The sequence below is a fragment of the Chionomys nivalis genome, chromosome 14 (assembly GCF_950005125.1).
Source record: "Chionomys nivalis chromosome 14, mChiNiv1.1, whole genome shotgun sequence".
Classification (NCBI taxonomy): domain Eukaryota; kingdom Metazoa; phylum Chordata; class Mammalia; order Rodentia; family Cricetidae; genus Chionomys; species Chionomys nivalis.
This window is the reverse complement of record NC_080099.1, coordinates 38,621,289-38,635,193: the sequence shown is the minus strand read 5'-3', so window position 1 is coordinate 38,635,193 and position 13,905 is coordinate 38,621,289. Positions and strand designations below refer to the sequence as shown.

Below are 13,905 nucleotides of genomic sequence, written 5' to 3'. Positions count from 1 at the left end.
GCCTACCTAAGTTCTGCCCTATCAACAGGCCAAGGCAGTTTCTTTATTCATTGATGGTAACGACAACACACAAAGGAACCTCCCACATCATCTTACTACTTACTGATAAGACTAATAAAATAGCATGAAGAGAGAAGAGAACACGGCTAAACAAAGACCTACTTAACTCATATCCATAGCCTCAGTAACACTGTCCTATTAATAGAATTATCTATACTGTTAACGATAGTATCTATATTGCTAAGATTTTGTGAGCTGGAGATGTAGCTCCCTTGATAATGTGCTTGCCTAACATGCCTGAGGTACTAAATTCTAGTCCCACACTACATGTGTGGGAATGAATGCCTGTGATCTGCGCGCAGGAGGTAAAGGCAGGGGATCAGAAGTTCAAAGTCATCCTTTCGTGCATAGCGAGTTTGAGGAAAGCCTAGGCTACAGAGGACTTTTGAAAAATAGGAACTTACATTAACATTCTGGGTTCTGTTTGATTTTAGAATCTCAAGAGCATGCTGATGTCATTTTGTTTCCACCAAACACAGACAGAGATCAGGAAGATTAAACCCATTGACCCTCTTTTGAGAGTTTCAGATCCTGTGTTCCCTCAAGAACTGATGGCCAAACATCCATTGATGATACAAGCAAGCTTACAAAATCTCTTATTGCAACCCTGACGTAATGGAAGTGCCCCCAAACCAATCAGCACCTAATAAAACTAGTGCCAAGAGCAACAACTCTGCATTTTTCTACTTCGAGTCTTGTCAACCCCCTTTCCTAGCCATACTCTTGCTGCTCATAGCATATACTGTGGTCCTAATCATGGGCATTTTTGGAAACCTGTCTCTTATCATCATCATCTTTAAGAAGCAGAGAGAAGTTCAAAATGTCACCAACGTACTGATCGCCAATCTGTCCCTGTCTGACATCTTAGTGTGTGTCATGTGCATCCCCTTTACAGTCATCTACACTCTGATGGACCACTGGGTGTTTGGGAGCACCATGTGTAAACTCACTTCTTACGTGCAAAGTGTGTCCATCTCTGTGTCCATATTCTCCCTTGTATTGATTGCTATTGAACGATATCAGCTGATTGTGAACCCCCATGGCTGGCAGCCCAGGGTATTTCATGCCTATTGGGGCATCGTCTTGATTTGGCTCATTTCCCTTTTATTGTCTACTCCCTTATTCCTGTCCTACCACCTCACCAGCGAGCCCTTCCACAATCTCTCTCTCCCTGATGATATCTACACCCACCGGGTAGCCTGTGTGGAGATCTGGCCTTCCAAACTGAATCAACTCCTCTTTTCCACATCGCTGTTTATGCTCCAGTATTTTGTCCCTCTGGGTTTCATTCTGATCTGCTACCTGAGGATTGTTATCTGCCTCCAAAGAAGAACTAAGAAGGTGGGCAGGAGGAGGGGAAACGAGACCCGCCTCAATGAGAACAAGAGGGTCAATGTGATGTTGATTTCCATTGTAGTGACTTTCGGTGCCTGCTGGCTGCCCTTGAACATCTTCAATGTCATCTTTGACTGGTATCATGTGATGCTGATGAGCTGCCACCACGACCTGGTATTTGTAGTTTGCCACTTGATTGCTATGGTTTCTACGTGCATAAACCCTCTCTTTTACGGCTTTCTCAACAAGAATTTCCAGAAGGACCTAATGCTGCTCCTTCACCACTGTTGGTGCCTTGCACCCCAAGAAAGATACAAAAATATCGCCTTGTCCACTGTGCACACGGATGAATCCAAGGGATCATTAAGACTGGCTCGCACAACAGCAGGGGTGTAGAAATCAGGAACTAAAACCAAAGCCTTTCTGAAATGGATGAAGGAAAAGGAACAGCATGGAATAGGGTGTGATGCAGAGGAAGTCAGAGTTAAACACATAACATCTTTAGGCCCAGTTTTGATTCAAGTTAAGCATGTCTATCCCATCCATCCACAGAACACACAAAGATGTAGCTCCACCCTTTCTTTCTTTCTTTCTTTCTTTCTTTCTTTCTTTTTTTTTTTAGCCTAGCCACCATCGCTGTGGAAGGAGTAAAGATGAGGAAGCAGATGATAAGGACAGCAGAGATGGCTATCAATGTTCCTGCTATTCACTGGACTAGCCAGAAAGGTGTCTACTGTTTTATGGTCAGGAAAAACCCTTGCTGTGCCTCCTTCACATCAGAGCAGTTCCACTTCCGGATGAAACTGGACCTTTCAATTGCATAGCTATTCAATTAGTTGGATAAGTGTGAAAATAAGTATTATAACTTATTAGCTAATTGTATCTGGATTAAAATTGAAAATGTGTCTTAATATTTAGACTGAACATTGTGGTTATAATTAATCTTCCTGTCTGAACCAGATCCTTAATTTATGATAACACTGCATTTCTCTTTACCACCAATGCTATTAAGACTAGGAAAACTAGTCACAGATTAATTAGCACTCCAATTTTCCCAGGTATCATTTTAACTAATGAATGACCTGTATCAATAGAGATTTCATTACAAAAATGGCCTTTTATCCTAATGTCTTTGTGTATATTAAGTACGAGTCATCATAACTTTATAAAGAGAGATTTTAACAACAGCAACGATATAATTAACTACAGCATTTCAAAAAATTATCATCTCATTACTTAAACATTATGAAAGGATCCACGTTGCATAGGAGCATCAGCAAGATTTTAACAAGATAATTGACCTATTGTTTCAACAGCTGTTAGCTCGGAGACTTTTCCTAAATCACAGAAGCTTTGCTGTTTCCTTAGTTAGACCTTCCTGATACTGCAGCCCATTTGTACTCTAAATAAATGTAAATTGTTTTAATTTAAATAAATATTCACTTTTGGGGGTTTTGCTTTGTTTTGGGTTTTTTACTTTTGTTTTTGGTTGTTTTTCTGTAGCTCTTGTTGTTGTTTTCTTGTTTGTTTTTCGAGACAGTTTCTCTGTGGCTTTGGAGCCTGTCCTGGAACTAGTTCTTCTAGACCAGGATGGTCTTGAATTCACAAAGATCCTCCTGCCTCTGCCTCCTAAGTGCTGGGATTAAAGGCCACCACCACCTGGCTTGAGTAAATATTCTCTTAATACCTGTGATTTTTTTTTCCAGTTTTTTGGAAACTATCCCTGCCTTGCCCCTTTCTCCTTCCTTCTATCATTATCTGTTATTATCAGAATTTCTTTTCTCTGCCATTTGAGGATAAATGAACCAATATTCAATGCAATCACTCCCTTACTTAGTAAAGAAATACCGACCCTAGTTTCATTGCTAAAACAACACTGCTTAAATTGCTAAAAGTCAGGAAAGCACTAAACAAACACTAATATGGTTCCCTTTCTACACACTTACACCGTCTCCTCTGCCGAACTCATCCTGGTTCCACACTAAGAGTGGCTTTTCTCTATTCTGCTTCTTTTACTTGTTTTTTAAACGTTTCTTAAGCTCATAAAACAGAAATGACTAACGCTGTAACAGGATGATTGTCCTGTGTTTGTTTTTAACTTTGAAAGGTAGTGAAGGAAAAGAAAGTTTGAGAGACAAGATCTTGCCCTGCAACCAAGCCGTCCTCTAACAGCCACAGACCTGCCTCAATTTTGTCCTGAGCTACCACACCAAGCTCTTCTGTTTTTCAGAGGGCTGAAAGTTGGACCCGGGAAACCTCTGTTCACCCAAACTCTGGCAAGCCCTGACTGGTCGGGTGTAGACAGAGGAGGTGTGCAATAGGAATCAATCAGGAGAACTGTCAAATTTGGGAATGGAAGCAAAAAACCTGCCCAAACCTGTGAGAATTCTGGATCAGGACTCCTGTTTGGTGCTATCTCTTGGTGCGAGCATGGAATGGGGTGTAAAAGAAACATGGCATTTTCCTATTAGTTCCTAGGTTGAATTAGTACCTAAGGAGGCAGTGTGTGACACCTGAAAGTTAAGCTTATGGCTGAGAAACTGTTCAAGCTTTGTACGTAGCTGGAGGCTGTACTAGCAGCCATGAGAATCTTTGATCACGGGTTATTTTCCTTCCTTGTCGCTGTGGTCACTGAAAAGTAGGTAGTGGCCTGGGAATAAAGCCTATGCCATGAGACCTGGCTCTAACATACTGATTTAATTCTTTTAAAAATAAATATACAGAGTAGCCTTGAGATCATAGATTACTTTTATTGTTAATTTTTTAAGGACTGGCCTACAGTGTTTTCCACAATGGCTGTATTAGCTCAGGGATTCTGAAAGTTTCCCTCTGTTTATCCAGACTGAAAGCTGCCTGTAAGAAAAATAAAACTGGCTGAGGGAGGGAATCTGAAGAGAGAAGGGAGGGAAACTGTGGTTGGTATGTAAAATAAATGTTTAAAATGATGAATAAAATAGATAATAAGTAAATAAAAAATTAAAATTAAAACCAAAGAAATACAGTGTTCATATCAATGGTGGAGTTTATTTACTTTTCAGCCACAAGTGAGGATGCTGGGCAAGGAATTCAAGAATAAGTATTTCAGGCTGTGTTCAGGAATTCCTTTCCGAAGTCACAGATGCAACAAAGAAGAGAAGGTAAGTGTTCCTTGTAAGGTGGTGTGTTTTGCCTGAGATGATTCACAGCTTACAGACAAATATCACTTAATACCCAAAACATTCTATAGTGGACAAAAATGCCAAAAGCTAATACAGAGTGGGTTTTCATGTCATGCAGGCTCTAGTTAGCAATTTCATATTCATGTTCATAAAACTCTATGACATCATACCTTTTATTTATTATTACTCTCATTATACAGACAGCATAACTGAGGTCCAGAAAAGTTAGCTACCTTGTCAGAGATTTCTAAATAAAAGATAGATTTTGTGATCATGAAAACTAGATAGCAGGAAGTAAATGGGGCTGACTCTAAGCCAGCGTCTGTTGGTTTTTCAAGCCCACGTTCTCTTATTTGACTCCAATTCCGTCTTGGCGAGAATTGCCAGTAGCATATGTTCACAGTTGCTTCCTTTATGTTTGCCCCCTTTTGTATTCTGATAATGGCTGTATCTGAACAGGTGCTTCCTAGAGGAACGCCATGGGGAGGGAGAGCCAATGCAGACGCCTGGGGTTCTAAAGCAGCGCACCCTTTTCTGGGGCAGCTACTGTCATCTCTCACTGAACTAGCCTAACCATTCCAAAATTGCCTTTCAGACACGTAGTGGCTCCTCACCTAGGTTCCAGCCACAACCCTTCAGGTCTTTCCAGTGGTTACTACAGACCTGTTTTCCTGTAGCTCACAACATCTTCAAAATCCTCTCCCCTGGAAGAATCAGAAGTGATTGAACACACCCTCTCTCAAACCACCTTGAAAACGTAATTCAAATGGGGAGTTCCTCAAGGAATAAATCTGATTAAAAATCTTAGATTAGTTAGTTCACTAGTTTGTTTGCTTACAAATAAATAGTGACCAGTGAGCACTGAGACATGGAGGTGCAGCGTCAGCCTTCGGTGCGGAATGGACTGGCATTCTTTAACGAAGGCATGAAATGATTACTTCATTTTGGACAAATTATTTCCTTTCTTTGTATATATTAATAGGAGAGAAAAGCCTTTGAGTCTAGATCAAGGATGGTTAAGGCATCTACAACTCTTTTCCAATGTCTTCCCTACTCTAACACCTGCCAAAGGCAAGAGCAAAGATGGAACTCTGCTGCCACCTTGTGTCAGAATTGAGAGGCACTGAAAGAATTGCCTGGACTGACAGTCTATATGTCCCCATAGGATATCAAACTTTTCCTTCCACGCTTGCACAAGGCTCCATAATTCATAGCACACTTTTACTACATTCTTTCATTTTACTCCCTGACCAGTTCTGTGTGGTGGCAGGGCCAGTGGTACAGTTCCCATCTGCAATAGAAGAAATCAAAGCTCAGAGAGACAACGATGAACCGAAGTTCTCTAAAAATAACTGTACTTTCTACTAAACCTTCTGAAAAGCTGATTAGTTAATCAAAACCTCTGTGACTGTGGAGAGTGGGGAATGGTTTAAGTCCAGAGTCATATTAGCTTGGATCATCTCAAGCCCTCTTAATACCAGTTATCGCCCTCCTTTGTGTATAAACTAACATCTTTGTGACTATTAGGTAAAGCCTTTGAAATGTGCAAACAGAAACCTAGCCTCCACAAGTCACATGACTAAGAGTGTCGTCAGGGAGCATCTGAGGCCAATAGCAAAGACTTTATGCTTTTCTTTAATCTTCTGTGTGAGTTTTGGTTTATATTGCTGCAATAAAATACCATGACCAAATTAATTTGGGGAGGAAGGGTTAATTTCAGCTTAAACTTCCACATGATGGTCTATTATCATCAAAAGAGGCCAAATACATTATTATCTTGATTTTGGTGACTATTTCACAATGTCCATGCATACCAAACCATCAGGTTGTAGACCTTAAAAACAATAGATACTTTTTTTAAAAAAAAAAGTTCTTTGATAAGCGAAACACAAATTATAAACACATGTGAAATGTAATTTAGGTGCTTGGTGGTTTAGAAGAGTAGTAAGAGTCCTTCTGGTTCAGTGGTTAGGGCTCAGGTCTTGGAAGTGGATAAGGACGATCCCCTGAACATTCTGCACATAAATCCCTTCCCAAGTCAAGCCTTTTCAGACCTGCCTCCACTTCCATCTTGATCTCACCCTATAACACTGAGAACATGAGTTATATATATTTTTTGGTTATTTCGGGAATGAGAGTATAGGCCTTGAATATGTAGACCTTGCTCCTAATCCAAGTTCCACCATTTTAGAGAATATGGAAAAGTTATGGACACAATTCCCCCAGCCTCAGCTCCTAGATCTATAAAGTAGGCAGCATAAAACTACTCATTTAGGACCCATGAGACTTCTAAGTGGTTACAGGTGATTGTTGCCAAACCTAAAGACCTGAGTTCAATCCCCAGGACCCAACTCCCATGAGTTGTTCTGTAGCCACATGAATAAAGTATAGCAAAAAACTTTGAAGCACTCATGTCAAAAAGTTCATGCTTATCTGTGAATCAAGTAAAATAGGATGCACAGAGTTGTATGCCTGTCTAAAGATACCAAAAATGATCAAACAACACCTTATCTTGTTAGCTATGTATCTTTGATCATTCTCTGCTTGCTTGCCACCTCCTTCACCTTCTCACTGTTCCACTCCTAAATTTCTATCCAACCTCCTGCAAAGCCCCTCACTGAGCATCATCTCTTCTGATCACATCTCCTATGCTACCCTGTATGATAGCAACTTGTATTTCTCTGTCAGTCTCTTTCTGGTCTGCTGTGCCGCAAGAGGCAAGAGATTTCTCATTCTGCCCTAGTACTCAGCACAGGATGACTCAAGGTACCAATAGAGAAGTGGTTGTTGAAAGAATAATATTGTATTTGTACTTTGGGGAAATAAATAGGAATCACAACATATTTCTGAACACCTTTAAACATAAACGTTAATCTGATACTATTGTCCATTAATCCATCAACTCCTGTAGAATTGATTATAAAGGATTATCCTTTAAGATGAATTGGCTGACAAAACCACAGTGAGTCAAAAGCTCATATAGAAGCTGGGGGTCAATGTACATATGAATAGAAGGAGCCTGGAACCCAGAGACAGGTCAAAAATTGCTATAGGACTTCCTCCAGCAACCAGGAGCATGTTGAACATATTTAGTGTGAAGGAATGTATTTACTTTAAGAATGGTCAAGAGGGAGCTAGAAAGTTGGCTCAGATGTTAAGAGCAGTGAATGCTCTTCCAGAGGTCCCGGGTTCTATTCTCAATAATCCCATGGCAGCTCACAACTGCCTCTGACTACATACAGTTCCAGGGGATCCCTCTTCTTGTTTCCACAGGTCCTGTCCACACATGGTGTAGACATGCATGCAGACAAAACAAAATATAGCATAAAAATAAATAAATCTTTTCCTTAAAGAAGACCAGACAACAATTTAAGGACAAACAGAAGAGGAAAACAGAAAGAAGCAAGTCAAAACTGTTCAGGGGTGGTTCTAAGTGGGAAGCAACACAATTCGTTGCCTTAAAGGGCACAAGACATTTAAAACGATGGCACATGGACTAAGGCTTCATCTCCGTTCATAAGATTGCTCTCTTTATTTGGAGACTTGTTCACTGAAATACAAAAGGCACCTCCAGGTCCTATTAAGACAATTAAAACCTTTCTGTCCACTGTTTCCCAGTATCGATGCCCTTCTCCAACCACAGCTACATATGGGACAGATGGCCTAAAGGTTCCCCGCAATCCACCAATGTGTCATTCTTTTCTCTCCCCAGACTTCATTCTCTAGGTTTCATACTGCATAGTCTCAGTCATCACATCTTATACTAATCTTTTCTTTCACTGTTTCTAATCTGCTGTTAATCCCACACAATGTGTGGTTTTTTTAATATGTCTTCATCTTGAAAAATATGACTTTAGTTCTTGCCTACCTTCCATCTCTCTCCTTTTATTCTCTCGTCTAGTTTTATCTCTTATATACCATGTTTCTTCTATCTGTTGTGGTAATGCTTTTCCCTCCTAGCTATGATCTGGGTCAGTTCTAAATTCTGTCTCTATTAACTAAGCAGTTTCCATGTTCTGGGTTATATTATCCCACTTCTCTGCATTTTGTAGAGTCTTCAGTAGATGCCAGATTTTGCATCATCTTTCTATAAGGACCACAGGCTAGTGATGCCTGTTGCCCAATGTATAAAGATTACTGTTTCATAAAGTTTGATGGGTTTTTAGTTGTTTAGGGTGAGGTAGTAGGTAATTCTGTTCCTAGTATTCCATAGCTAGTAATGGAAGGCCCTGCAACTCTATCAGAGCATCCACCTGGTTGGTATATAGCAATTATTGCCATCACAAACAAAACAGTCAGACACCATGTGCCACCTAGTGGGAAATCATCATATCACCTGTGGAGGCAGTCTTGCAAAAGAGAAACAGAAAGTCAAATTTTAATCTGATATATGCACTAAACTCAGTGACCAACATAAGGGAATATCTCAGATTACACCACAAGATGCAATCAACATAATCAATAATGCATCAAATTCTATGTAATAAACTAGTTTCTTCACAATTAAATTGTAAGCAGCAAGATGACAGAAAGAAGGCTACAGATTAAAAGAATTAAATGATATGCAAATCTATGGCAAGACATGCAAATCTATTGAAACATATGGACCTTTTTGGATCCCTGATTCAAACAAAATGTAAGACAAAATTATGATATGAATGAGATAGCTAGAGATATCAACTCAGATTTTATGATGGTGTTAAGGAGTTATCTGGTTTAGATAAGATATCAGTATTATCATTATTAGTACATTCTTCTGTTATTGTTATAATTTTCCTAGAGAAACATACTGGCATAGGTTAGAAAAATAATGTTTATTGTTTGCTTCAGAATAGTATATTGGGAGAAAAAATGGGGGAGTCTGTGATGGCTTGAAAGAAAATGCACCCCAAAGAGAGTGGCACTATTAGGAAGTGTGGCCTTGTTGGAGGAAGTGTGTCATTGTGGAGGCTTAGAGGTCTCTTTTGCTCAAGCTTCCCTCGGTGTGACTTTGGGTCTACTTCTGGTTGCCTGCAAGGTGTAGTACTCCCATCCTAGCAAGAAACACACATTAGCTAATAATAATTGGGCTGCTTTGTCCCTGACCTTAAAGAGTTCCTAACTCAATTATGTGCCTTTCTAAAACTTTAGATTGTCTTCTTGGGTTTTTGCTACTTGACAAAAACAAGATAAAACAAAGCTATTTGACAAAAAACTAACTTTTTTTGTGGTCGTACTAATTTCTTTTTTTTCTTTTTTTAATTTATTTTTATTCTTTTTTAATTAAAATTTCCACCTGCTCCCCGTTTCCCATTTCCCTCCCTCTCCTCCCACATATTGCCCCCTCCCCCTCTCCCCACTCCCCTCCCCCTATCCCCACTAACTTTAACTTACTTTCAAAGCTTTGTTTCAGCTATAATGCATTCCAAAACCTATTAACACATGTCCTAACATTAAGGTTAAAATAATTAAAGCTAGCCAGATGGTGGTGGTGCATGCCTTTAATCCCAGTACTCGGGAGGCAGAGGCAGATGGATCTCTGTGAGTTCAAGGCCAGCCTGGTCTACAAGAGCTTGTTATAGGACAGGCTCCAAAGCTACAGAGAAACCCTGTCTCGAAAAAACCAAAGACCACCCCCCCAAAAGAAAGGAATGAAAAAGAGAGAGAAAGATAGACAGATAGATGATAGATAGATAGATAGATAGATAGATAGATAGATAGATAGATAGATACATAGATACATAGATAGATAGATAATTTAAGTTAGGGGAGCAGGCCCAAGACAGTAACCTCCACCATAGGACTAGGCATGAGCCAGTGACCTCTACAGAACCAGGCCTGAACCAACAACCTCAGCAAGAGCAGTCCAAGCCAGTGGCCCTCATGGGAGCAGAGGCTAATGAGCGACCTCTGAGCAAGCAGGTCTGAGTCAGCGACCTTGGGAGCAGGCCCAAGCAATTGACCTCCGTGGGAGCAGACCTGAACAACTTCTGTGACTGAAGAGTGACCTCTGGGAGTTCCAAGCAACCTCCAGGAAAGCCGAGCAAGGGTGACCATGGCCCCCACTTCACCACAAGGAGCAACCATTTGAGCCTTGGATCCACTATCACCTGGAAGAATGATCATCGGAGACATGGTCCCAACTACACCAATCAGAGGAAAAGATGGGTAGACAACAAGGTAAGAGCACACTCAACACCACAAAGAACAACACAACACACCACCACCAAAAACCAGTGGCTCTCCAACTGCAAAACTTGAACACCTCGATACAGATAAAACATGAGAAAATTACCTAAAAAAATAACTTTAGGAGACTGATCGAGGCCCTTAAATAGAAAACAAAAAAATTCCTCAAAGAAATGGCGGAAAAGACAAAAAAAATGGAAGAAATCAGCAAATCCCTTAAAGAAAACCAAGAAAAAATAATCAAACAGGTGAAAGAAATGATTTAAGACTTGAAAACTGAAATAGAGACAATTAAAAAGAAAAACACAAACCAAGTGAATTCTGGAAACAAATGCAAGCATAAACAGCAGAATACAAGAGATAGAAGAGAAAAATCTCAAGCGCTGAATATACAATAGAGGAAATAGACTCATTAATCAAAGAAAACATTAAATCTAACAAAATCTTAATACACAATATCCAGGAAATATGGGACACCATGAAAAGACCAAACAATGCTCACCTCATCACCAGTGGGTCAAAGAAGAAATGAAGGAAAAAATTAAGGACTTTCTAAAATTCAATGAAAATGACCACACAACAGCCAAATTTAGCCGGGCGGTGGTGGCGCACGCCTTTAATCCCAGCACTCGGGAGGCAGAGGCAGGCGGATCTCTGTGAGTTCGAGACCAGCCTGGTCTACAAGAATTAGTTCCAGGACAGGCTCCAAAACCACAGAGAAACCCTGTCTTGAAAAACCAAAAAAAAAAAAAAAAAAAAATAGCCAAATTTATGGGGCACAATGAAAGCAGTGTTAAGCAGAAAGTTCATAGCACTAAATGCCTACATAAAGAAGCTGGAAAAATCCCACACTAGTGAGTTAACAGAACATTTGAAAACTCTAGAACAAAAAGAAGCAAACTCACCCAGGAGGACTAGAAAGGAGGAAATAATCAAATTGAGAGCTGAAATCAACAAAATAGAAACAAAAAAAAATACAAAGAATAAATGAGACAAAGAGTTGGTTCTTCAAGAAGATCAACGCAATGTACAAATCTTTATCCAAATTAACCAAAAGGCAGAGAGAGAATATCTAAATTAATAAAATCAGAAACAAAAAGGGGATATAACAACATACAAAATCATCAGGTCATATTTCAAAAACCTGTATTCCACAAAATTGGAAAACTTAAAGAAAATGGACAATTTTCTGCATAAATATCACTTACCAAAATTAAATCAAGGCCAGCTAAGCAAATCAAATAGCTCTATAACTCCTAAGAAACAGAAACAGTTATCAAAAATCTCCCAACCAAAAAAAGTCCAGGAACAGATAGTTTCAGCTCAGAATTCTACAAGATTTTCAAAGAACTAATACCAATGCTCCTCAAATTGTTCCACACAATAGAAACAGAAGAAACATTGCCAAACTCTTTTTATGAGGTTATAATTACCTTGATACCTAAACCACACAACGACATTGCTAAGAAAAAGAATTACAAACCAATCTCACTCATGAACATGATGCAAAAATACTCAATAAAATACTGACAAACCAAATCCAAGAACACATCAGAAAAAATCATCCACCATGACCAAGTAGGCTTCATCCCAGAAATGCAGGGATGGTTCAACATATGAAAATCTGTCAATGTACTTCAGCATATAAACAAACTGAAAAAAAAAAACACATGATCATCTCACTAGATGCTGAAAAAGTCTTTGACAAAATACAACACCCTTTTATGATAAAGGTCTTCGAAAGATCAGGGATACAAGGAACATACCTAAACATAATAAAGGCAACATACAGAAAGCCAAGAGCCAACATCAAACTAAATGGAGAGAAACTCAAAGCAATCCCACTGAAATCAGGAACTAGACAAGATTGTCCACTCCCTCCATATCTGTTCAATATAGTTCTTGAGTTCTAGCTAGAGCAATAAGATGACAAAAGGAGATAAGGGGATATAAATAGGAAAAGAGGTCAAACTCTCACTATTTGCTAATAATATAATAGTTTACATGAGTGACCCTAAAAATTCTACCAAGTAACTTCTACAACTCATATACACCTTCAGTAATGTAGCAGGATACAAGCTTAACTTGAAAAAAATAAGTAGCCCTCATTTACACGGATGATAAATGGGCTGAAAAAGAAACCAGAGAAACATCATCCTTCACAATAGCCACAAATAGCATAAAATATCTTGGGTAATTCTAACCAAACAAGTGGTCTATACTGTTCCTCAATAGAAACACATGTGTTCTAGTTGTGTGATACTTTTTTGTTTATATTTTAATCATCAAAACTCTATTTAAACTAACATTATTATTATCATTATCAATTAGACAGTATAGCTTAGGAAGAAATTATCTTCATAATGATCCACAGGTAAAAATGCCCAGTAGAACAGGATGTATTCATTATATAAACACACTACATTACAGGCGATGGGGATCTATCTCCCCACACCCATTCATGCCATGTCAGACATCAGAGAAGGATGGCAGCAGCATGTAAATGCACAGCAGAAGCAAAAGACATTCTGGGGTCTGGGGTCTCATGGTCTTTCCTATCCAAGACTCACCCATCTGGGATTCACCTCTTGGTGGGCTGACATCTTGAGCTTCAATTGCCATCCACTGCTCCTCTAACATGGCCACAGATTCTAATACCTTTCCAGTTTCACTGTGTCTGCTTAGGAGTCACATAGCACAGGATAATTAACTAATCTCATCTATTTATTTTCAGAGTTTTACTGTGTCATCCAGGCCGGTCTCAAATACACAATCTTCCTTCCTTCATCTCCTGAGTGATGGGATTACAGGTCCATACCACCAGGCTCGGCATAACCAAACCCTTGAAGTTTCTTTTTATCTATAAAAGGAGCTGGAAATGGCAGTTAATCTTTAAGATTGCAGTGTGGGTCAAGTTAGTTGTATGTTGAAACCTTCAACATGGTGTGTTGCACAAAGTGCTCAATAAACATTTCTATCACCATTATTCTTATGTCTGGCTGCATCAAAGAAATGCCAGTATATGGATTCTGTGTTCGCGCTGCAATTGAGAGGCCTCTATAGTGTGAGATGCTGTCTGTCATCCTTTCCTATCACATTCGTCCTTTTTTTTTTTTTTTTTTTTAACAAAGTCAATAAAATCTGAAACTTCCCCTCCAAAACTCTATGGGCCAACATGCCTGAA

General features: G+C 39.4%; 1 protein-coding gene across 1 annotated transcript; it reads left to right on the top strand.

Annotated features, from left to right (window-relative positions):
* The first annotated feature begins 675 nt into the window (after positions 1 to 675).
* Positions 676 to 1,791, top strand: LOC130887018 (neuropeptide Y receptor type 6). The gene has a single exon (XM_057789277.1). The coding sequence runs from the start codon at positions 676 to 678 to the stop codon at positions 1,789 to 1,791; it is 1,116 nt and encodes a 371-aa protein (XP_057645260.1).
* The last annotated feature ends 12,114 nt before the right edge of the window (positions 1,792 to 13,905 follow it).

Bases quoted from the DNA above. Each gene is read 5' to 3' on its own strand.
- LOC130887018 (XM_057789277.1), top strand. From the start codon at position 676: ATGGAAGTGCCCCCAAACCAATCAGCACCTAATAAAACTAGTGCCAAG.